The following is a 26523-nucleotide window of genomic DNA, read 5'->3' on the forward strand; positions in this document are numbered from 1 at the left end:
CATGCATTAACAGACTACTTGAGTAGAGGTTCAATGTCCATCTGCGACCTTAATACTAAACCTATAAATATGTGTACATAGATCTATTTCCCCATCATCATATAAAAAATATATTTACATATGTACATGTCTGTATTTAGACCTCTAGAAATGTTCTTTGCCTCCTAATCCTTTCCTCTATTTTATTATACTTTCCTCTTGTCCCACTATCCTGTTCAACCTTCATTTGGGTTTCAGTAATTCCTCTCGGTAACATTGCCCTTGATAAAGCCCTACCAGGCTTCCTATACCCTCCTGGCCATCAATTTTAGATCACTTGTTGTTCCCTTGTCCCTGAGTTTGTTAACACCCACTTCCTTTCCCCGCCTCCCTCTCTACCATGCCCCACCCCAACCGTTGGTCCCATTGCTTTCTCCTCTGGATTGTTTATCCAGCCTATCTTATCCAGGTAGACATGCAGAGACAATAACATGCACAAAAACAAGACAGAGTAAAGCAAAGCAACAAAAGGAAACAAACCAACACACACACACACACACACACACACACACACACACACACACACACACACAGCTTCTAAATAGTTCAAGGTCTGTTTGTTGCCCTGAGGATGATATTCCTGCTTAGAGCAGCCAATGCACCGAGAAGATCATAGGGCCAACTCTACCATGAGACATGACATCCCTCACTGACCCATAGCGCTGCTGGGGACAACACTGGAGACACAGTGTGGGAATTGTGCCCTATCTGACCCCACCACACAGAGGCAACACACTGAGGGCGTGTAACAGAACAATAAGGAGAGCAGAGCAATGAAGGTGCCAGGAAGTACCAAAAATAGATTTGGGGACCAGGGTGAGGCATCCTGTCAGACTCGACCAAAAAACACTCCTAAAGGTCAACAAGCCCTTTCCTTAAGTATGCATCTGATCTCAGGTTCTTTACCCTGAGAACATTTTGAGATTTCAGTTTGAAAACACCTTGAAATCATAAAGAGCATCAGCAAATCCAACCACCCTTCTATTATCTAGTTGGTTTATATAGGTAGAATGAATCATCTCTCCATTTTCGATGCCCAGATGTTTGTGGGAGATCTGTTTTGCTTGCCTCATTGCCTCATTTACCAGGATGACTCCAATAGGAAGTGGCCTTCAGGAACCCTTAAGAGAATGACAGCATCAGTACACAAGTTAAGTCTTAGACCTTAACATTTGCTTGTTGAAAGCAATGACATGAAATCAAATAAAATTAATAGGTTTTGCTTGTTCCTCACAAGAACTTAAGAATTTGGGGGAACAACTTAGAACAGGAATTTTTATTTATTCATTTTTTAAAGTAACACATTTTTCCCATAATAGCTCTTGGATAGTTATGAAAAAATAGTTTCCTTTCTCTGTTTATTTCTTTGAATGGGGATTTTGGTTTAACATTTTGTTTTTAGATCTGTTTTCTGCCTCCTTCTCTATCAGGCCACTTGAGTAAAGATCTCTTCAGCTACTTGAGTAACTGTCTCAACTTACACCAACTCTGTCCCATGAGCTGCTTCACAGCCGACTGCTCCCACCATAAAATGGTATGCGCCCTCATCCTCATATAGGTGAAGCACTGTGTGAGTTACCACAGCTGTCATAGGAATCTCTGTAGCAGTCTCCAATTGGGTGATCTGAGTAGCCAAAATCACAAGCATAGACATCCTTGAATGACCATAATTGCGATATGTATAATCTTTTGGTTATAGTACATAATCTCTTGTATCATGATAACTGGGATAATTCCTGCTTGAATAACTGTCTTTAGTAGACTATCCATCATCTCAGGGACAAATAAACATCTCTGCAGGGGTTCCCTCCATGGTGGGCCTCTGTAACTATCTCTTCCACGTATCCAGGAGTTCTTTCTCCTATTATACTGCCCCTGAGCACTGGTCCTGAAGGGGCTGATATTTTATGACGCAGCCCTCCACTTCGTGGTGGAGGTTCTCTGTTTACTGAAAGTGGTCCTCTAGAAGAACTCATGTAAAATTCATGGAATAAACACATGTGAAGGAGATCCCCTGGTTCCTCCACTGTCTTCTCTTCCACCTTAAAGATCCCTCCAGGGGCCTGTTCTTCTTGAAGATGGTGGTGGTCCAAGCCTATCACTTTCAAACATTAGTTTAGTGGCTTGTTCAACTTTGATGGCTTTTCCACCTCAGGACTTTCCATACTTATTGTCGGCTGCATCTTTAGCATCTGTTGGATTTTCAAAAATGACAAAAGCAAAGCCTCTGGATTTGTTTGTTTCTCCATCTCTCATTAGGAGTACTTCCATGATTTGTCCATATTTTCAAACACCACTTCAAGGGCCTTCTTATTTGTTTCTGTATTGAGCCAGCCAATGAAGAGCTGTCCAGGATGATCAGCTTCAAGCATGTTCCCCAGCATTAAGTTTTAGCGCCGTAATGACAGTTCCAAGACCCCAGGAACCCAGAGCCAGGTGCTTCAGTCAGCTACACAGAGCTGAAGCAGACCAGGGAAGCGGCTAGCAGTGTTATGCAACTAGAGCACCTTCTCTGTTCTTGTCTGGTTGTTAGGTGCCTTTCATTTTGTGTCAATTATGAATGTCATTATGCACCTCATTCAGCATCTCCTGGGGTTTTTACCCTAGGGGTGAGCATGTGTTTTCCTAAATAATACCTCTGATGTTTCCCAAGCTTGAGGAAGGAAGTTGGATTGTATCAAGTTAGCGGAACTCCCTATCAAGTGATCCCCCAGGTACGTGCTATATCTGCCATTCCTTAGATATCTTTCTGAATTCATCAATAGCAGGGAGACCCTAAGTCAGCGATTGTAAATGGAATGAGGCATTTAATTTTGATGGACTTGACATGCATCAGACAAAGACATATCTGGGAGCAGGGTTTATGGCTGGAATGAGTGAGATGAGTGTGGAAAATAATTTCAGGGCACAGGGCCTGGCTTTAACAATGGCAAATAATTATAACTGTCGTATTCCAAATCTCCCTCATTCTGAAATTTTATAAGCATAAAATGGTGTCTCATTCCCTTTTGATCTAAATTCAACACATAATGAATGTCTCCCATGTGCTTGGCATTTGTGCTTGGGAAAATGACTTTGCCGCCAAGTATCTGTTCTTGTTATTTCATTTCTAAGATGCAATATCTAATATATTTCAAAGTATTTTTAATTTGTGTGCCAAGTTTCTGATTTATTATGGTAGAGTGGGGACTCAAACATATAGTATTTCATTTAACTTTTTTCAGACTCTAATGTTGAGTGTATAAAGTTTACCAAACACTGTTCCAAATATCTTTACATGTCTTTTATATGAATTTGTGCAAGAGGAATGAATGGATAATTCTGTGTTCTTTTAAACTTTTTCAAAATTGGTGATGCTTAGGAAGGCATTCCATGTGAGTTCTAGTTAAAAGGCTGATATTGTTAGTCGAATAATCAATCAAGAAAGAGCTAAAATAACATTATTTTGTTTTCTGTCTGAGATGAGCTTGTTTTTCACTAAAGACGCCAAGTTCATTTTCATTTAATTTTCTCTCTCTCTCTCTCTCTCTCTCTCTCTCTCTCTCTCTCTCTCCCTCTCTCTTTTTTCCCCCTAAGTCACTCAAACCACTATCCTCGTTTTAGATTTAAAAGATAAGGAATCTGGAGGGATATATATGTATATATGAATATATACATACATACTATCTATATTTACACAACTCATCTCAAGATATGAGATCAGCAACAATCTCCTATTCTCCTGTTCTACTCTCTGTCCATATGGTTTGTTTTTGTACTCTGCCCTTCATTCCCCTCTCTCTGTTCCCACTCTTGTCGCTTGCCTCGTTGGAGTAATTCAAGTTGTAATTATTGGTGCATAAACCACGTTTCTTCTACTTTTTCTTCCTTACTAGCAATGGTGATTTTAAATATTTATCTTGTAATATTAACTGAGTTTGTTCAACATAAAGTTCTCTGCCCATGTCTTGTGGTGTTTAAGAGAGTTGTCACAGTTTTTTATTGATGCATAAAATCCCATTATATGAATGTACCAGAGCGTCTTTATCCATTCCTCTGCAGTTGGAGATTTTGGTTGTTTCCATGTGTGTTAGTCCGGTTAAACTAAAGGAAAAAAATTCATAGACAATCATATGTGTATAAGAAAGAGCTTTGTATACAAGAACATTTGAATATTGAGAAAATATCGCAGCCCAGTCCAGATCAAGTCCATAAGTCTGATATTAGCCCATATATCTGATACCTATCTATAAAGACTCAAAAAACACATGCAATGTTGCTGAACAAGAAAGATCATAGGCCAGTGAGTGGAACAACTTGTGGATCCAGGGGTGGTGTAAGCATCTCAGCACTGGCAGGGGTCTCCATGTGGCTCCTTGGCTCCAAAACTCTGGCTCCATCAGCCTCTCTCCATGTTTCTTCTCAACAGGGATGTCTCACAGGAAATGAAAGTGTGCCCCACTTCCATGACCCACTTTTCTCCTTAGTGCCTGCAAATGAGGTCATCAAACTGTGACCTGATTAAAAGGCAAATTCCACCCCTTCACTCTAAAGTCTCAAACTGACAACAGATTGTGTAATTATCACACCTTGATTTTTGTTATTATGGAAATTGCTACATAGATGTGCCTATATCTGTTTGAATTGTATTCTTGATTTCTCTAGGGTTTATACCCAGTACAGAGATTACTGTATAATAAAGTACTTATGTAGTCACCTTGCCCCTCAGAAGCTCATCAGGTGAAATCAAAGATCAAGATGAGAAGCACACCAGCCTGTGTGATCATATCTATAGGATTGGGTATCAGGTATCAAAGACCCAGAACAAAAAAATCATGTCAATGTGAATGAGGGGGAGTGTGGAGTGGAGACCCAAAGCCCATCTATAGGCAATTGGACATCCCCTTACAGAAGGGTCACGGGGAGAAGAGTTAGTCAGGGTGCAGTATAGCATGGATGAAACATATCCTCTAGTTCTTTAATGCTTCCTCCCCCCGACTATCATGACCCCAAATCCAGCTAGGCCAGAGCATGTACACTGGTACAGATAAGAGTTGGAAACAGGGAATTCAGAACAAATAAACCCTTGAGAACCAATCGATCACAATGATCTCATATAACCCTCTCCTAGGGGGATGGAGAATAGAAAAGAGGCTAAAGGGAGACAGTGGTCAGTGTAAAACATGAAAAAAAATTATCAAGTGTTCATGAGGGAGAGAGGGGGGAGGGGGGAAATGAGCTGATACCAAGGGCTCAAGTTTTCAAAATAATGATGGCAAAATACGTACAAATGTGCTTGACACAATGGATGTATTTAAGTATGATGAGCTCTGTGAGCCCCCAATAAAATGATTTTTTTAAAGACATAAAAAACTATGCTTATTAGGTTTTTTGATGTGACGGGGATAGTAGTTGGAGTTCATTCCACCATGTCAGACTGTTTATCAAACCTTCTATTTAGAACTTCTGAAAAGATTATGTAACAGTGTTCAACTAAAAAGGCCTGGTTTGTGGCAGACTAGTTTTGCCGCAGGACAATGCACCTGCTCAAAAGGCCATCTTTGTGGGCCAATTTTTTGGCAAAAAACAGCATGCCTCTCTTGCCCCATGCATCTTACTCACCTGTCCTTGCTGTGTGCAACTTCTTTTTGTTTTGGCAAATGCAGGGGGCATGAAAGGACAGTGATTTGACAATATAGATGTAGAAGAGGTGAAGAATAAAACAAGGGAGGTGCTGTAAGTCATCCAAACAGATGAGTTTGAAAAATGTTTCCATGAATGGAATCACAGATCTGACAAATGTATTAAGTGTAACAGAGAGGACGTTCTTCCATTAAAATTCATTGAACCAAGTTCCAAGACAGTCCAGATAATGTCCCCCTATCTTCAATGGTCCACCATCAGCCTGTGAGCACAAGTGCATGGATTTTGCTGACATTATCATCCATTCAGGAAATTGATGGACATCCAGATCAAGGTTTGTCATCAATCAACATTTCACCTTTTTTGAAACTAGAAAACCACTTATGCACCTGAGTTTTTCTCACAATGCTGTCCTTGTAATCTGTGTTCAACATCACAATTTCTGTGGCAGTTTTCCAAAGCATGAAACAAAACTTCACCACCGCAAGCTGTTCTCTTATATCAGCCATTAAAAAAAAAATGGTTCGAGTAAAACCACTTTCATGAAAAGTTCACTGTGACCAGATAGAACCTTCCCAGGCGACACCACTGGGTATACTAACAGAGTTGCTTGATGCTCCCCTAGTGGTAAAAATGTGTAGTACATACTACAAAAGCATACCCAGCAGAGCTTTTTTCCATTTCATGGAAGGTTACGCTTTTATATATACCTATTTTGTTGAATGTTTTTTATCAGGAATAGATGTTGACTTTTATCAAATGCCTTTTCTCCATTGATTGCTATACTCATATATGGGTCTTGAGTTAGTCTGGGTAGACTAGAGAAACAAATTTCATAGACATATTTTATGAGAAGGTTTTATATAAAACGTAAGTGTACATTAAGAAAGCATCCCAACCCAGTGCTGCTCAAGGCCATAAGTCCAACATTAACCCACATGTTGGACACCAATCTACAAAGTTCTTCTTGATCTCACGAAACACACACAATGATGCTGAATGCAGGAGGAAAGCCGAAGTGTCCCAGCGCCGCAAGGGGTCTCCACGCAGCTTCTCCAGCACCCAGGGCTGCATCAGGGTAGGTCCATGTGGTTTCTCCTAAGGCATGTCTCATAGGAAGTGAACCTTGACAGCTGAGGCAGAGAACTAGCTAAGACAGCCACACACTGGTCCGACCATCAGACAGCAAGAACAAGAAGAGCAAGGCTCACTGAACTATTTATTTCTCTGACTATCAATTAATCCTACATGTGTTCATAAGCCAGGTTGGCACAATAAGCTGTAACTATCACAATCTACCCCTTGCCTACTTGGCACCTACACACAATTCTTTGGCCATAGATATAATTTTCAAGTGAACAATAATAAAATCATATCTGTACCTAATAGGTTAAACTAAAATGCATACAATTAAAAAATGTGCCCCCCTCATTTAAACATAACCTTATATAAATGAACAAAACAAAAATATCCTATGCCTAACAATTGCATTTAAGTAACACCTATACCTTAAAACTATAATCATATGAATATATCCCCCCACGTATGAATCTAGTTTGTAAGTCATGCCTTTGTTTCCCCTAATTTTGGGTCTCCAATTTCTTTACTGCCCACTTACAACAACCCAGTGCTTTGAGGAGACAATCATATTCTTTGATGTGAAAAAAGTTCATTCCAGTTGGAACCTTGTGAGTTCGCATCCATAAACAAAGACAAATCAGGACAGGCCATCCATAAAGTCTGCAGCAGTATGCACCAGTTCCCAGGTTCAAATACCTTCTCTTCATCTGGTTGGGTTCTGGTCAACCCAATATAGGTTGCCTCACTTAGCTTCCCCAGGGTGCCCATTGGTTACTTTGCCTTTAGACTATGGGCTTATCACAAATACTTAACAAGCCTAGCCCCCTTGTGCTGGGCCATGAACTTTAGACCAGTCAACCCACTCTCGTCTTCCCCTCTTTTTCCGGTAAACCAAATCCACAGATATGTGGCCAGACTCAAATAATCTCTTTATTACTGCATTTCTCCCACCTCCACTCAACAAGTGGATCCAGGTGGTCACATAGCAAGCGTTTCAGCCTGCCCACAGACTCCCTTTAATGTTCAGTCTTAGAGAGGAGTTTTCTTTATGGTTGCAGATTTTTTCCAGCTTCTGACAAAAACCACTAGAGTTCAATCTTTAAATCCAAAGAGTTCCTTTTTTGTTTTTCAATCTGTGAATAGCCCCTAGGCATGTCTGTTCATCTTCTAATGTCCTTAATACTCCAAAGCACTGGGTATGGCTAGTTTCTTTGAAGCCTTCTGTCCAGGTGTGCCCCAAGCCCTTCTAAAGATCAAATTAATGACTTCAGGCAAGCAGGTTTATAAGCTCTCTATTTTCACACTTCCCAGTAAACATTTCTATGAATCATTATATCAATAATAAGCAGAAGAAATCAGTATAAACAAAGTAGAATCAGATACTAAACTCACGTCTTAAAACAGTCAAGTTCAATCCTTATTTAGCTTGTCTAAATCCTTATCTAAACTATTCTATTTATACACAAATATGGGATTAGGTCACTGAGAGCATTTACCAGATACAGACTTTCTGTCAGGTATGTTCCTTAAACAGCATGGTTTCTGAGAAATTCAAATGGCTACTTCTACCCCTGAGCTCAAAATATACATCAACACTTTCATTTTTGCCATTTCACACAGGAATAGCCAAAGACTACAACCAAACATAATAATCAAAACTTTAACTTCCCATGTTCTTTCCAGAAAACAACCCAGTAAACTGCATGACATATCTGACTTCTGGCTAGTCAAATAAAAAACACTACCATGAGGCATAAGTAAAATAACCAACCATCCACTCTCCATCTTTATGATTTGTTTCTACAGTTCCCCACTCCCTGTACCATAGTGAGTTAGTCTGGAGAAACAAAATTCATAGACACTTATATTTTATAAGAGAGAGTTTTATATCACAGGTCTTCTTCTTTATTTTAGTTATGTGGTAAATTGTTTTTCTAATATTAAATCATCCTTATATATTGGGTATAAATCCTACTTGATCATGATGTACTTTTTTAAAAACATTTTATTAGGGGCTCATACAACTCTTATCACAATCCATACATATACATACATCAATTGTATAAAGCACATCTGTACATTCTTTGCCCTAATCATTTTCAAAGCATTTGCTCTCCACTTAAGCCCTTTGTATCAGGTCCTCTTTCCCCGCCCCTCTTCCCGCTCCCCCCTCTCTCATGAGCCCTTGATAATTTATAGATTGTTATTTTGTCATATCTTGCCCTATCCAGAGTCTCCAATCACCCCCTTCTCTGCTGTCCATCCCTCAGGGAGGAGGTCACATGTAGATCCTTGTAATCAGTTCCCCCTTTCCAACTCACTCACCCTCTACTCTCCCATTATCGCCCCTCACACCCCTGGTCTTGAAGGTATCATCCATCCTGGATTCCCTGCGCCTTCAGCTCCTATATGCACCAGTGTGCAACCTCTACTCTATCCAGATTTGCAAGGTAGAATTCGGATCACGCTAGTTGGGGGTAGGAAGCATCCAGGATCTGGGGGGAAGCTGTATTCTTAATCAGTACAACATCGCATCCTAACTGACTCATCTCCTCCCCTAAACCCTTCTGTAAGGGGATCTCCAGTGGCCGACAAATGGGCTTTGGGTCTCCACTCTGCACTTCCCCCTTCATTCACTATGGTATATATATATATATATATATATATATATATATATATTTTGGATGATGACTTATACCTGGTCCCTTTGGCACCTCGTGATCACACAGGCTGGTGTGTTCTTCCATGTGGGCTTTGTTGCTTCTGAGCTAGATGGCTGCTTGTTCACCTTCAAGCCTTTAAGACCCCAGACACTATCTCTTTCGATAGCGGGGCACCATCAGCTTTCTTCGCCATATTTGCTTAAGCACCCGTTTGTCCTCAGCGATCGTATAATGGAGGTGTGCAGCCAATGATATGATTTTTTGTTCTTTGATGCCCGATAACTGATCCCTTTGGGACCACGTGATCACACAGGCTGGTGTGTTCTTCCATGTGGGCTTTGTTGCTTCTGAGCTAGATGGCCGCTTGTTTATCTTCAAGCCTTTAAGACCCCAAACACTATCTCTATCAAAAGAGATGCATTATATTTTATGCTTTGTTGAATTCTGTTGGCTAGGATTTTATCGGAGATATTGGTATCCATTTTCATTAGAGGTATTAGTCTGTGATTTTCAATTCGAGTGATGTCTTTGTCTAGTTTAGGCATCAGAATTATAGTTTCTTCATCAAATGAGTTTGGTAGATATTGTCCATTTTTATATTGTGGAATAGTTTATTAAAATGGTATTAAGTTTTATCTATATGATTAGTAAGTTTCCTCATCTAGTGAAACCATCTAGACTCAGACTTTTTGACATTTGTACTTTATTTATTTATTTATTTTAAACATTTTATTTGGGGCTCATACAACTCATCACAATCCATTCATATACATACATCAATTGTATAAAGCACATCTGTACATTCTTTGCCCTAATCATTTTCTTTTTTTTTCTTTTCTTTTTTTTTTCTTCTGTTGTTACAAGCTTTTGGAGATTTTCTACATAATTATGTCATAATTTAGACAAATAATGCATTTCCATAAATTTATATATTTTTTTCTAAGTTTTTAAATTTGTTAAAATACAGTGTGATTATACTTTTAATCTCAATTGGTTCTATTGTAATATCCATTTTATGACATATTCATATAATTTGATTTTTTTCTCATTCTTTTCCTTTATTGGTTTCACAGGGGTGTATAAATTTTTTTAAACACAAATTTTTGTCTTGATTTTTTATGAAGATTGAAAAATGTTTTCTGTTTCATTTATTTATACCCTGATCTTAATTATGTCCTTCTTCTTGTAACTGATGGTTTGTTTTGCTGCATTTCTTGTAATTGTTGTAGTTGATCTGCTAAGGAGTTTGTTTTAATTCTTTCTGCCTTTGTGTTAGTCCTAGTACACTAGAGAAACAAATTCATAGACCTTCATATGTGTAAAAGAAAGAGTTTTATATACAAGAGCAATTGCATATTAAGAAGACATCTCAGGCCAGTCTATAGCAAGTCCATAAGTCTGATATTAGCCCATATGTCTAATACCAATCTATGTTTCAATTGCTAAAATAACATTCTAAAGAGCACAGAAAGTCTGAGAGTAAGAACAAAGCCACAGACCACAGTAATTTGGACACACCCCAAAAGAACCCCTGAATTTTATGTAAGTTTATAGATGACAGAAATAATTACAGTTCATGTTGGAATGGTCAAGGAATATCTAGGGAATCTTACTTAAACTTGTTTCTTTCTATATTTATTTAATTTTATAATTGCTTTGAATTATATTGATTCACACATATGAAATGCATATGTTCAGTGTTACTTTCAATTTAATAAATCAAGTCTCAGTTCTTTTAAAAAAGTATCTTGTCATTCATTTCCAAGCCCAATATCTCAAGCAAAGTTGTATCAACTACTATGAAATTTATGACATAACTTGCATGTAGTTAACATAATACATATTATTGAGAGTTTTTCATCGATATAAAAGTATTATTTAAAAATCATTTTATTGGGTTCTTATAGCTCTTATGACAAGCCATACATCAATTATATCAATCACATATGTACATATATTGCCATCATCATTTTCAAAAGCATATCAGCTCCTCTTTTTACACTCACCCCCCCTCCCACCTCTGTGAACCCTTGATAAATGATAAATAGTTGTTATTTTCACATTTTACCCTGTCTGCTGTCTCCCTTCACTCACATTTCTGTTGTTCATTCCCCTGTGGAAGGGAGGTTATACGTTGATCATAGCGATCGGTTCTCCCTCTCTCCCTCCTCTCTTTCCATCTTCCCCCTGTCCTCATGGTATTGCTATTCCCATTACTGTTCTTGAGGGGTTTTTCTGTCCTCTATTCCATGTCAAGAGCTCTTATCCATACCAATGTGATACAACCATGACATACACCATTCTATTTTAAGCATTGCAATATCTCCTATTTCTTTTCAAGATATTTTCTTGATCCATGTATGAGTTTAGTATAAGCACAAGCATATCTTCTAGAATTCCCATTCTTTACAATGTTTACAGAGTTCGTTTTAACCCATTCAGTTGAATGCTTTTACTGTACTATATGACTCAGCAATTCTAATCTTATCACCCAAAGGAGGTGAAGGATGGAATGTAAACAAGAGTTCGTATTCTAATGTATATTGTAGCACTTCTTCCAATAGGAAAAATGTGGAAATAGTCAAATGTTCATTGATAAAAACCAAAATGTGAATATAACACACAATGGAGTTATTTAGCTGTAAAGAGAAATGAAGCCCTGAATCATGCCACATTGATTAAAATTAACATTATGCTAGATGAATTAAGTCAGTTAAAGAATAACAAATAGTATATGATCCCACTTGTCTGAAATAAGCAAATATATAGAAAGTAAAGATTATTGATTTTCAGGGATAAGACTAAAGGGGAAGTGGAAGTTTTTACTTAGAGGGACACTGAACTTATGTAATGGTGAAGGTATGTTTTGGAAAAGGATCGTGATGATGGTTGCACAAAATGTAATCGATGTCTTGAACTGTATATAGAACTTGTCCTCATCCATTTTCTTATTTAATTTAATGCCTTAGGACCATTATGTCTCACTATTTGAGGTAGTTAGTTTATTGTGCCAACCTGGCTGGTAAACACATGTGGGGTTCATTGAAAGGCAGAGGGATAAACAGGCGGTGAACCTCACCTTTGGAGTTCTCAGGTCTCTTGTTTTGTGATCGTCGGACCAGGGTGCAGCTGCCTTAGCCAGTTCCCTGCTTCAGCTGCCAAGGCTCACATCCTGCAGGACATCACCGAGGAGAAGCCATATGGACCTGCCCTGATGCAGCCCTGGGTGCGGGAGCATCCGTGTGGAGACCCCTGCCAGCGCTGAGATGATTACACATTCACTGACTCAGCTTTCCTCCTCTAGTCGGCATCATTGTGTCTGTTTTGTGAGATGAAGGAGGACTTTGTGGATTCGTGTTGGACATAAGGGTTACTGGGTTAATGTTGGACTTGTGGGCTTGGGCAGCACTGGGTTGGGATGTTTTCTTGATGTGCACTAAACCTTTATATAAAACTTTCTTATAGATGAGTTTCTGTGGATTTGTTTCTCTAAAGTACCGAGACTAAAACACTCTTGTAGTATTGTTTTGCTATGTATGTTCTTACCATAATTTTTAAATATCATTTGCATCCTTAAAGAGAGGTAAACAGTAATGTCTCATAATACCACCAGTAAGCAATTATGTACAGTTCAAGTTCTGATGCTATAGCTCGGGCCCCCTTCAAACTCATGTAGCTGCAGCCAGATGCTGCAGAGAGGCGGAGTGGGATGCAAGGGAGATACAGGCCAGTAGGTGCAGAGTCCAGTGGATCCCAGGTTGTAAAACATGACAGACCTTCAGGTCTGGCAGCCCACATGAGAGCAGAGACACAGAGTCTCAGCTAGCAGTAAGCCTAAGAGGCAGAGGCAGGATGGTTCCCAGGATTTCTCTTATTAAAAAGCCCACATCTTCCAGGACACTTCACCAAGCAGCAACTTAAGATGATTGACATGATTGCACTATTCCGATACTTTCATACAAATTCAAGTTGACACAAAGTCTATCACATGGGTACATTCCCAAAACAAATCAAATCCACTTCCATTGAAGCGATCCTCATTCATAACCCCTCTAAATAGGGTTTCTGAAACTAAATTTTCATAGCAGCATACAGGCTCATATTTCTCCTGTGGAGTGTCTGGTGAATTTTAACTGCCAATCTTTCAGTTAGCAGCCCAATGCCTACTGTACAGTTTATGAGTGGTCTGTTTTATTTACCGTTTTTCTCTATTCTTACAAAATTTCATGGTTAAATATTTTAAAATTTAAAACTACTTTTGTGAAATAATCTGAATTCACTAAAAGATATGGAATATTTAGAGCAGGTGTTAGCAAACATTTTCTGAAAAGATCAAATGGCAAACGAGTTAGGCTTTGTAGGTAATGTAGTTTGTCTCCACAGCTTATGCAGCCATTATAGAGCAAAAGCAAAATCACCTGGGTTTGGTTCAAAAGCCTCTGTTTACAGTTTCAGAAGATCAGTTGCTTCAATAGACAACCAGTCTTAGATTGAGAGAATGATCCCTCATCCACATCTGTCTCGAGTCAGGCATTTCGGCCACCACCCTCCCATAGAATCCTAGCCCCAAATTCCTTTGGCTTCTAGCTGCTTTAACTCACACTGATACAATGTGACAAAGTAGGACCACCTCACTCCACTTTCTCAGCTGTAATCTTTATTGCACCTGATGACTAGGTCTTCGTGGGGTAGTCTGAACTGCCAATTTTTCATTTTTAGTAGGCATCTGAATACTTATGTGTGCCACTAGGGCACTTTTTTCACTGTAGTTCATTTTATTTAACTTATGAAAATAATCTAAAAATAAAACCTTGTCCAGGCTTTTCTTTTTGAGGCTTTTTGTTTTTATTTTGTGTTTTCACTTGTATGGTGGACATAAGTCCATCCCCGATATCCCTGCCGACAATCATTCATCCTCACAGTGCACCTAAGCAACCTTCCAATAATGCCCCCGAATGCTCTTGAAACAAGTTGCTGATGAGTTGATGAGTTAAGTCCAATGCATGGTGAGAATCACCATGGACATGTGTGGCAGATGACTTTCAATGACTGCTTTTAGTAAATTACATCAGCTGGCCTTTCTTCCAAGGAACCTCCTCCTTTTGGTTAGCAGTCAAGTTCATTACTAGGGCAACCAGAATTATCCCAAGTGTTAGAACATGTCTCAATGTTATCCCTTTCCCCTCTCTGGCACAAGCCAGCATTGCCTTGACCGAATCTCTGAAATAGGATGGTGCCCCACAGAAATTAGTTCATCCACGTGAAAATTTGACAGATTAGGTAAAATAATTCAGCACTGCTTTCTCTTTCCCCAGATATTAGGACCTTTCTCTTGTGAGGCCTCTCTTCAGGCCTTGACATTCCTAGGAAGGCTGTTACAAAGGGGCATGCTAGGTGTCCAGCTACTAGATGAGTTTGCTCTGTGCATCCTTTGTTCTCACATCTCAAAAGTCACAGCGGAGAGCACTCACCTAGAAAGTCAGTGCTTCCACTACATCTCTCTTTCTGTGACTTCCCTTAGCTAGGTTAGCTACCGTGTCAGCTGAGACCATCGCCCTTCCTAACCCTGGGACCCCTTGCCAATGAACAACATTGTCATACTAGAAGGATAGTGAAAACCAACAGATTCTGATGCACACTAAATACAAGATGTAAGAGTAAAGGAAAGTAGCCTGTTCTGTTATTAGCAATTGTCACCACATTCCCTCAGTGGTTAAGTGTATGCTAACCTTTTCTCTGGGTAGCAAAGTGATTCAGGACAGACCCTGGAATTCTGGAGGGATAATTCAGGTCCTGACTGGGCCGCAGATGGTGCACTGTAATAGAAAACTTGAAGAAGGAGATGTGCACATCCTTTCCCCTGGATGGATGCTTGTTTATCTTCAAGTCTTTAAGACCCCAAATGTGCTTTTGATAGCTCAGTACCATCAGCTTTCTACACCACATTTGCTTATGCACCCATTTTGTCTTCAGCGATCGTGTTGGGAAGGTGAGCATCACAGAATGTTGGGTTATTAGAACAAAGTGTTCTTGCTTTGAGGGTGTACTTGATTCGAGGCCCAATTTCTGTCTGCTACATTAATACTTAACATATAAATATATGTGCATGGATCTGTTTCCCTATCATTATATAAAAATATATTTACATAGTACATGCCTATATTTAGACCTATATAAATGCCCTTTCACCTATTTTCTTTTACTTTCTTCTTGACCCACCATTATGTTTGGCCTTCGTTTGGGTTTCAGTAATTCCTCTTGGCTACATTGCCCTTGATCTAGTCCCACCAAGCATCCTATTACCCACCTCGCCATCAATTTTAGACCGTTTGTTGTTCCCTTGTCCCTTAGTTGTTTGACAACGCTCCATCCTTAATATTTGCCTTTTCTTCTTTTCTTTTGTTAGGTTTATCAATTTTGTTCATCCTTTCAAAGAACCAACTTCTTGTCGTCTTGATTTTTTCTATAGTTTTTTTCTTTTTCTGATTCATTTATTTCTGTTATAGTATTTATTATTTCTCATCTTCTAATACCTGAGGGTTTGTTTTGCATTTTCAACAATAATGTCAGCTGGAATAATCATTTTCAGATTTTTAAGTTTTTCGGGTTTTTTTTTTTTGTTACAAAGTCTTCGTGGGCTATTCCTGTTCCCTCTCCAGGTGGAACTGAAGTTCTTTTTCTGTGCCCTCACTATCCCTCTACTTTCCCTAGGTACTCATCAAGTTCACCTGGACTGATTCTTAAACAGGCAGATCCCCACCTCCACCTACAGATCAGAATATTTGCAGTGGAGCCCAGATAATCTACATCAATTCTCAGATACCAAGACTGATGGCCGCCAAAGGACCATACCATTGTTCCTGGAGAACTTCGTGTCATTGAGTTATTTGCATGCCTCTTTCTGTCTTCCTAATTACAAGCTAAATGAAGGCCATGAAATATGCAGTATTAAAATATCATATAACATTTATAGAATAGCTCCAACTCAACTGCTAAACCAAAGGCTGGAGGTTGGAGTCCACACAGAGAGACTTAAGAAGAAAATCTATTTCCGAAAACTTCACCCACTGCCTTCAAACAGTTCTGACCACAATAGGCCTATAGGCAAAACACTCTTTAGTTCAAAGCTCCTCATTTTCTCAAACTGTAATGTGTATAGGAATAAACAGCCCCCAATTCCCCCTGGTATATTTTCTAACTGTATTATACTAACCATTTTGCCCACCTGGTCTGGTAGGCAGTGATTGGGTACCATCACGGATCTCTAAGCACCTTGCAAATAACTCAACTCCAACTCGTGGGGACACCATGTGTTACAGAACTGAACTGGGTTCCACAGGATTTTCTTGCTTATGAAGTCTACCTTTCCTGTTCCCTGGCCTCCACTTCCCACACCTTCCTTTGGGCTTCTGGTAGAGCCTGGTTGGGGAGGCCAAAGTGAGGCTCACACAACAGCGAAACGCCATTTCCAAGCCATATTGTGACCGTGACACAGTCAGACCCTAATGGATGCCACCAGGGTGGAGCTAGGCATGGCACCAGACGGTCAGTGGTTTGAACCATTCCAACTCATAGTTCTCCTATATAAGGTTTCTGAGGCCACAGTCTCTTTTTTTTTTTTTTTTGCCATAAGTCTTTACCAGAGCACATAGCCTGTCTTTTTCTAATGCACAACTGGTAGGTTTGAAACGGTAGATAGTTCAACGCTTACCCCAGAGCCTTGATGTAACTTTTACACACCACCCAAAGACCTCATGACTCTCGATGCATGTTCAGTAAAGATCTTTCTTTAGCTGGCTCTGGGTAGCGAGTAGCCAGCCACACCCCAGTTCATTGCAACTTCTCATGCTCATAAAGCAAACAGGATGCTGTACTTAATCCTCTGTCCCTACCAACACCTCTAACTCTCTCATTGCAGGATGTTCTGGAAACTGTCCCTGTCCTTGTTCCTCGTGGCCATGCTGCTGAAGGTCGACGAAGCCCGGAAGGATCGCCCAGTGGGTGCCATCCCTTCGCCTTACAAGGAAGGCAGCGGCAACTCAGAGAGATGGCAGCACCAGGCCAAAGAGGTGCTGGCCTCCAGCCAGGAGGCTCTGGTGGTCACGGAGCGGAAGTACCTCAAGAGCGACTGGTGCAAGACGCAGCCTCTGCGGCAGATCGTAAGCGAAGAAGGCTGCCGCAGCCGCACGGTACTCAACCGCTTCTGCTACGGCCAGTGCAACTCCTTCTACATCCCGCGGCATGTGAGCAAGCAGGACGCGTACTTCCAGTCCTGTGCCTTCTGTAAACCCCAGCGGGTCACCTCTGCCTTCGTGGAGCTCGAATGCCCAGGCCTCGACCCGCCCATCCGACTTAAAAAGATCCAAAAGGTGAAGCAGTGTCGCTGCATGTCCGTGAACTTGAGCCACTCGAACAAGCAGTGAACGCCTGGATCGCCAGGCGCCTAGTTTCCCAGGGGTCCAGCTGCTGCCAACCCGCCCCAACACTTACAACTCCTAAGCTGCCCGGTGCCCTCCTCAGCGACAAGCACGCCGCTCGGGGCTAACGGTGTCCTTGTCACAAGAGCGGACCAGAACGAAAGCTTACTATTTACCCGACCGACCACAGGTGCCAACTCGGCCAACCCAAGTGGGCTCCACCAGTGCACAGGGGTCAGAGAGGAACTTCAGGGGATGTACTCTCAATCTGCCATGGCTGTTTCCACTATATGGAAAAGGAATGCCTGGGCCTCGTCCTGCACTCCAGCTTGCCCCTTTTCCGGGGAAGTGAAGGACCTCACTCTTGTAAGGAGTCCCACAGCCCTGTCCTGCTGGACCCGGATCTGGGGGGCGGGGGATTGGCTTTTGTGATTTGAGGGCTGCCCTCTCCTCCTCCCATGATGACTTGGACTTTGTCCATAAAGCTATCTGTGGACGAAAGTCTCTCCTAACAGAGCCTGTTCCAAGAGGACTCCTGGAAGTCATGAAGTGGACATCCCTGGGGACCTTGCTCACAGTGGACCACAACCTACTAAACTCCAGCCACCATGACCCAATCTTTGTCCCATCCGCTCCCACATCTGTAGATGAAAGACGAACTAGGAGGTGCATGTTCTTTTCACTGCAATGTGGATACTATTGCACACAACAGTATCTGCACGAGCGCTGGTTTGTGATTGTAAAGAGCCGTTAAATTTTGTATTATTGACATATCTACGAATCATGTCATGGGTTTTGACTCTGGCTTTGCAATATCTTTCTACATAGACCTGAGGAGTTGGTAATCACGTAGTAGGTGTTTTACTCAGAAATATCACCTGGTCAGAAGTTCAGTGTCATGCATCTATTCTTAGATAGAGTAGGGAGAAGGGAAGACAAACAATTTTACTTACTTAGAAGAGTACCGCACTGAAGGTATGCAAGCATTACAGAATAGTGTGGCAGTAGGGTTGAGATGAGTGGAATATGTTTATCTATCTCATACAGATTCATACAGTTTATCTGAATCTCAAAAGGCACTATAATGTCTAATATACATATATGAAGTAAATAAGACATTATTTCCATTCCCATGGCACCTAGAAAAGCATATTTCCCGTTAGAAAAAAAAAATTAAAATACAAAGATTTGGTTCATTTTCTTGCATATTAAGGAAAAGTTATAAACTTGGAATTGGGTTGCACTATTCTTTACAAAACAATTAGCTTCTTCTCCAAAGATTGGATTTTAAGAGAATGGTTCAACACCTAGTCCCCTTTTGTTTTTATTATGAATTGTTGAAGTTTCCGTACCTTGGTCACTAATTGTAAAGTCACTAACCAATTTAGTTTTTTGAAATGGTATTCTTTCTTTGGATTCCTTTGTTAAATTGACCCAGGGAGGCTTCCCTGGGAGGAACAATCATGGAATCTGTTAAATGTGAATGAGCTGCCCTATGGTAGGAATCAGTGTATACGGGGAAACTTTCTCCTGACAACTCCCAAGCATGAAATATACTCCTTCCATGGAGTCTCAGGCAGACCCAGTTTCCTATTATGTGAGAAAGCCCCACTAAGAGCTGCTTTGAAGTCAGAAACTTTAAAACACTAACTAGCAAGCGACAGCGGATCTTAGAGACATTTAGATGGAGAGACAAGATTGGGTGCTTAGTTAATCCACTTCTTGATCTGGACCTGGGTCTACACAACTTTAAATCAGGAGGTGGCATTCAATGGACATTGTTCAGGACTAGGGTCCGGGGGTGAAGTGAGAAGTGAGAGAGCCTGTCCAAGTTCAGAGCCAGGTTTTGTACTTGGTGGAAAAACCTCAAGTCATGTTTAGCGGCACAACAGGCAGCAGAAAAACTGTGAAGGAAGGAATTACAGTATTGCAAATTCTTGGAAAAGGAAGTAAGTGAAGGTAAACCTGTGGATCAGCTGAAAAGCCTCCCCCCCCCCGCCTCCCATTCTTTTGTTAGCTGCAGAACCCATGCACATAAGCGATTAAGCGATGAACTCACAGTATACAAACATGAGCATCCTCTTTTCAGCCCAACTGTGAGTGTTGAAATATGTTAATGCTGCAGTGTGAAACTGCTTTTGGGGATTATTGTATGTGCAAAACTTACCTTATAATAGCTAAAATTGTATTTAATAGTTTGTTGTTTATAAATGAAGAAAATTGTTTGATGTAATTATTTTGTGGGTATACTATTAAATTATAGAAAAATAAATATACTCTAGGATATATGTAATCCTGGTGTGAAGTGTCATAAAAGTAAATTCTGAACTTCTTTCAACCGATTGACAATGCCCTGTGCATCGCGGGTGCTGTTGCCCAGTTATGTGAGTTCACGACTGGCATACGTCTCTGGTGCCTGGTACCCTCAGAGAATCATACGTAGGTAGCAAACAGCAGCGGTGGGAGGATGGCTCTCAGTCTTGAGTGTGCCCAGGCTCGTGGAGTTTCTAAGCCTCTTACAGATCCCACAGCAGATGCACACAGAAATATTAGCCAATTCTCCCTGTCCTCTTTGTATAAGAAATAGTGAATGAGGAAGCTTTTGAAAGTGCCTACAAAAAGTCCCCTGTAATATAGCCTTCTTTTGGGCAGCTCAGAGAACCTCATCATCCTTAGTGACTCATAGTTCACTGATATCTTCAGCAGTCCAGAACTTGTCCTGATCTTAAGCTATTTTCACATTCATTTCCAACAGGTCCAGCACTTCTTAATTTAAATACTTTTTTGTTTCACAGTGTTACCATCTTTGACTTATTTTCCTATTAAAAGAATTCAATTATCACTTGAAATTTAAAATATTAATGAAGTTACACAGGCTTGATTCACAGCGTGGCCCTCATAGGAATAAAATTCAATTCAAAAATAATGTTATGCTTATTGAATGTGACAAAATATTATACTTTTGGATAAGATATTTTAATTCACTTGTTTCCAAAGCTGGTAGGCATTTAAGCTGGTTGGTTTCTAAGTTATGTAGTCAATGAAAAATGTAATTTTCTATTGACTGAACAATTTACATTGTATATTCCTAGAAGCTTAATTGACGATTGATCTATAGGAGATCTTTGTTATGAATAAGGCCAAATAAAAAGTGATATAATTGAAACTTGACCATCAGGTTACCTTCAAAATCCTTCACAAACCCTACCCTTCTCATTCTCTCCCCTGTTGCCACAGCTGCTGCTCCTTAGGCAGAGAGAGCAACTGCATGAGGACAATCATCTGGTGTATGTATTGTTCTTGTTTGTTCCCATTGGTGTTTCTGGGTTACTGGTTTTTCTAGCATTCTAGCTAGGGATGAGAACTCATTACCATGTCATCTCTCAGGTCGTGAATCTGCTTATGGTTTCATTATATATAATGTCCTGAGTTTTTAGGAGGTAGAATAAAGAAAAGACGTAATGCAGATGCTGTCTTTCCTGTGTCTAGAACCAGATGTCACTTGAATCTTCATAATAATTATCACACTCCCGTCATCTTTTCATTGCATTTTCCACAAACTTAAAAACATAGTTTTCTTGCCATATAATTCATAAATCATATAAATTATTAGCTTAATCTTATTAGGAAGAGTTGTGTAATCTTCACCACAGTCAATTTCAGAACATCATATTTCTTGTATTCATTGTTGTTTGCTACCTAATTCTACTCCAACATCCCCTGCCACACCCCTATATAATTATTAATCCAGTTATGGTCTCGATAGATTTACACATTCTGGATTTCATATATATGAAAATCATACAAAATAAAGAAAAGAAACAAATAAACAAATGACAAAAAAGAAAAAAAACCTTTTTGAAAAGAATTCAGAAAATATTAAAAACTAGAACAATATTAAAATGGCTCAAAAGAGAGTTCAAATTTTAAGGTTCTATATTTTAACCTAACTATAAGTGCAATAATGGACTTTACAAAGCTACCCTGATTCCCTGAAAGTAAGACATCCCCCCCAAATAAGACCTACTTCCAGTTTTGACTCATGCTGAAATATAAGGCATCCCCCCTGAAAATAAGACCTCTCTGAAAATAAGGCCCCTCTGAAGCTACTGTAACTCTGGACTCTGGACCATAGCAGTGGGCGCCACCTCGCAGCTCACTGTTGTCCACAGCACTGCCAGAGGAGACAGGAAGTACGGGGTTTCTTGATAAAACAATAGATGTGTACCGTATTTTTCTTCATGGAAAAATAAGCCATCCCCTGAAAATAAGACCTAGCATATCTTTGGAAGTCAAAAATAATATAAGACACTATCTTATTTTCGGGGAAATAGGGTATCTGTCTGATAGCAAGGCTGCTCACATCCCTGAGTTATTGTTTGCGGAGCTTCACCAGAAGCTGAATCCATGTGGGAACCCTGCAAATAGATTTGGCGCTTCCACAGAAAACTGAGTATTCAGAATTTAAGCTCTGATACCTTTCCCTCCTCTGAATTTGAATCTTATTATTTACAATTCTTAGATAACACAGACTGATGTGCTTCTTCCATGTGAACTTAGTTGATGCCTCACTTAAATGGCTACCTGTTTTAAGACACGCCTTTAAGGCCCCAGAAAATGTTCCATCTGATAGCTTCAAATCATCTGATTCCTTTACCACATTTTTCTATAGCACCCCTATCCTTAGTGATCTCTTCATGAGGGAGACTTCTGAGTAGAACCATGTCTAGAAAAGGGGAACCGATTACAGGATCTACATATAACCTCCTCCCTGGGGGATGGACAGCAGAAAAGTAGGTGAAGAGAGACATCAGACAGTGTAAGATATGATGTAATAATTTATAAATTATCAAGGGTTCATGAGTGAGGGGGAGTGGGGAGGGAGGGGGAAAATGAGGAGTTGATATCAAGGACTCAAGTAGAAAGTAAATATTTTGAGAATGATGATGGCAACAAATGTACAAATGTGCTTGACACAATGGATGGATGTATGGATTGTGATATGAGTTGTATGAGCCACCAATAAAATAGTATTTTAAAACAGAATTAATTGTTCTTAGATTAGGGATATGATTAAGTCCCCAATCTATTTATTTATCTATAGTTTATATATGTCTCTGTTCACTTCAGAGACCTTATAATAGAGAACATTGTAAATCATCCCCATGAGACATATAGTAATTCCATCAATAGCATCAATAGAATTGAAGACATTGTTGAAAAAAAGAAAATTATACAGGTATAGGCCGGCTTTTCAGAGTGAAATACATGAATTGTATTCTTCTAGGGTGTTTCAGCTTGGGAGTATGGCAATTCCTTCAATCTGCTACAGGTGAGTTTAAGGTAATTCCCAGTTCACTTGGGTTTCCACATCGAATCCTGCTGGTGTGCTCTATGAAGGACGTTGTGTGCTTCGAAGAAAGGCTCCGAAGTCCCATGACTATACTGCACAGCCTCGGTCACAAAGGGCCAAATAGAACCTAGAAGAAAAGTCTTCAGTTAGGAGTGTAGTACCAGGGGTAGTCTCTCCTTGGATTCTCTATATAAGTGTTGTTTGGGTTTGTTCTTTTTTGGTGGCATATTTCTCCACTCATTTTACCTACCAACAGAACTATAATAACCTTCTCTGAGAAATGCTTGACCCCTCCCCACTGCCTGTCCCCCAGTCTTGACATGAATTTCCGGTAAGGCTCACTAATCACTCTTGCTGAGTGTCTGCTGATTTAGGATGACTTTAGAACACGTGGTATGGCAAAAAATGACTGACCTTCCTCTCCCCTTACCTTGAGAAACTGGACTGAGATGAGGTGAGGTATTCTCTGCCAAAGTAGTTTTTAAGATGTACATATAAAGGGTGTGATATTTGGTCCATGGGGAGTGAGTGGCATTTCCTAGGATCCACACGTAGGTGTTAGTAAGTTGGAAATAGTCAGTGGACTTGATTTAATGCCTGACTTAGATACCCAAGACTGTAGTTAAACACATGAGATCACCATTTGCCCCTTTTTAAAGGGGAGGTGCAAGGGGTTGGGGCTGGGGCTCTGTCTTGAATTATATTCTAAGAGAAGGGCTGGAAGAGCGTTCTCATTTAAGCCTGGAATAATTACAACCCACGGGTCTCATGTCTAAGAGAGATGGGTGTGGGTTGTCACATTCAACATTCTGAGAGATTTCCTCACGAAACCACAACTTGTGACACTTGGTCCAGTGCATTACTCTTCTAATTGTTAGTCAACCCAATATTCTAGATGACATTATAATTACTAACATTTTTAGTATGGGGTTCATTGTTGAAATTGAGCATGGTTTTTATTTATGGAAACGAAAAAATATGTAAATGATCTGAGAGTAAACACAAGACACTTAGGATGTAAAAGAAAATTACTAGGAGGTTGAGCAAGGGTTCAATCATGGACTCTATCTTCCGCTGGCTGTGGTCCCTGGTGGGTTTAAACTACCAGCCTTGAGTTTAGCAGCACAAGACTTAACTCGCAGTGCTACCAGGCCTCCCCAAAAATAAATATTCAAAAGATTGTTTCAAACTTTGGTTTGCTTAGCTGAGCTCTTTTTAAAGAGAAGTTCTGAAATTTCAAGGAGCTTATCTATATTCCCACAGTGGTTGTCTTCAGGGTAATTATCTCTGTGTGGAGAATGTCCAGTCAGCAGCTAATTAGTGGGACTCACGATGAGTGTACAAACCATAAAAATCCAACAAGCCATAACAAGGATATCCCAGTGAAAAACACCCCAGAGAGTCTTCCCCAAAGGCGGAGGCAATCTGGTGATCAACGATTCCATCAGACTCCAGCTTCCAGTAGATGTGGCCTCTGTTGCATTTAAACCACCAGCCGCAAATTTACCGGCACAACACTTAATCCACAGTGCTACCAGGCCTCCTTAAAAACCATGCATCTGAACATTCCACAGGCCAAAGCCACTACTTTAAAACCTATTTCCCAATCTTTGCTTGAACCTGTCCTTTCAGCCTGTACACGGAGCACAGACCAGTTCTTTTGATTGTTCTTTGTACACATCAGGCAACGCTGCATTAGGTTTAATGATCTGCTGCATGTTGGGTCCTCTAATGAGCCTGGAAAGCTAACATGCACTTCATCTATCCCATAGTGGGTGCTCTGGTGTGCCACCTTAATGATAGGGTGCATAAGGCTTTTAGAAATCAGACGATCTTCTGGGTTGTGTATCCAAACCGGGTTTCAGTTTTCTATTCAATTCCCATTCTTCCACATGACTGAACTCCTCGCTGGACTAAAATGAAAGTCACGGTCATAGGAGTCTTGGTCTTAGCCACCTGCTTGGCTGATTGATAAGGAAGATATTTTCCTGTTATTGTATGAGTCTCTTCTTTGTGTCGCCCATGGCAGTGCGTTTGTGCAACGTCCATCGTTTGTTCCACTGTCTCTTTTGACTAAGTCCAAATCCACTGACACAGAGTCGATTCTGATTCATAGAAATGGTCTTTAGGAGGAGCAAAATTATCTCAATGCATTTGATAATGTTCTTTCCAATGTTAGGAAACAGCGTTCTTTCCAAATAAATCTGAGAACATGTAGAACATGGTAAATATCTGGAATCTGTGTAAATGTTCCCTCAGTGTCTGGCAGCTCGCTGAAGGCTTGGGTCATTACACTGACTTGATTTCTGGGTGGAAGTGCCAAGAACAATGCATTGAACCTGGCTCTCTGGACTCCTTGGTTCATAACGTTGATTTCAATTGCAAATAAGTTTAAGGGTAGTTATCTAGGAGGTGATGAGACAAATCAGGCCTGTTGGAGTAGAATTCTACTATTTGTATGAAGTGAGATGGGAAGCAGAGTGGAAAGATTTAAAGCTGAATAGTCCTTCAGGGTCTTTGAATTATCAAATAGGAGAGCTTCATGTTTTCCCAGTCCCCATTGTCAAACAGAGGCTTTGTTTTGCTCTAACAAGGTAGTACACACAGGGTATTAGCACCATAGCAGGCTGACCCAGTGTGGAAATAAATGTATGCCTAAGGGATTTGCGCCCAGATGGTGGTTACTGCCCAGGGACAGGTGGCCAGCCTGTGCTACTCCATCCAGTGACTCATCAAAGTAGGCCAAGGCCGCTTCTAGAGTCCAATCGTGTTTATTAAAACCCCCATTGAGCCCCTTGTTTTTCAGGAACATCTACATTTAAAGGGTTTCTGGGTACCTGGGAACTCCAGAGCCAGAAAAGTTGTCAGTTTGTACTTTCTTTGTTGAAAACCTATAAGACAATCAATGGTCCAGACTAAGTATTCAGAGTCACTTATCTATATTGCTTAGTACCCAGGTATGGCTGTAAGCCAAAAATTCGGAATCCAAATCCTACAAAATGTGGCCACGGCTAGAAAACCTTCTGTGTTGTCTTTTGATGGCTGGAGAGTTGCCACTGTGATCCCAGCACTGGCATTCTTCGGACTCTGGAGTACTGCCCTCTGCCTTGGGAGATGCTGAATCCTACATAACTGATCACCTGGGAAGAGAGCTGGGTTGTTTTGTTTTTTGGGGGGGAGGTGGGGTGGGGGGTAGTTTGCACCTCGTCTACACCAAAAATTTAAGACTACAGTAATAGTATTTTTGTCTGAAATATCTTTGGTGGGGCTTGCCACCAAATTATTATTTACATCTTATAAACCATGCTGTCCAGGAAATTTAGTTCTCAGAAATATTTGTCAGAACTTA

At 40.3% G+C, this 26523-nt stretch overlaps 1 protein-coding gene and 1 pseudogene across 3 annotated transcripts in view; one reads left to right on the forward strand and one right to left on the reverse strand.

Moving 5' to 3' along the window:
• GREM2 (gremlin 2, DAN family BMP antagonist) overlaps nucleotides 1–21368 on the forward strand; it is a 115696-nt gene extending 94328 nt beyond the window's left edge. For all 3 annotated transcript variants that reach the window (XM_075556391.1, XM_075556393.1, XM_075556392.1), the window contains exon 2: nucleotides 17323–21368. In XM_075556391.1, the coding sequence (XP_075412506.1) occupies nucleotides 17324–17827 (504 nt within the window). In that variant the 5' untranslated portion in view covers nucleotide 17323 and the 3' untranslated portion in view covers nucleotides 17828–21368. The remainder of the gene's footprint in view (nucleotides 1–17322) is intronic.
• LOC142455409 (RNA-binding motif protein, X chromosome-like) lies at nucleotides 1590–2411 on the reverse strand (annotated as a pseudogene).
• Nucleotides 21369–26523: the final 5155 nt, after the last annotated feature.

This window comes from Tenrec ecaudatus, chromosome 8 (assembly GCF_050624435.1).
Source record: "Tenrec ecaudatus isolate mTenEca1 chromosome 8, mTenEca1.hap1, whole genome shotgun sequence".
Lineage (NCBI taxonomy): Eukaryota > Metazoa > Chordata > Mammalia > Afrosoricida > Tenrecidae > Tenrec > Tenrec ecaudatus.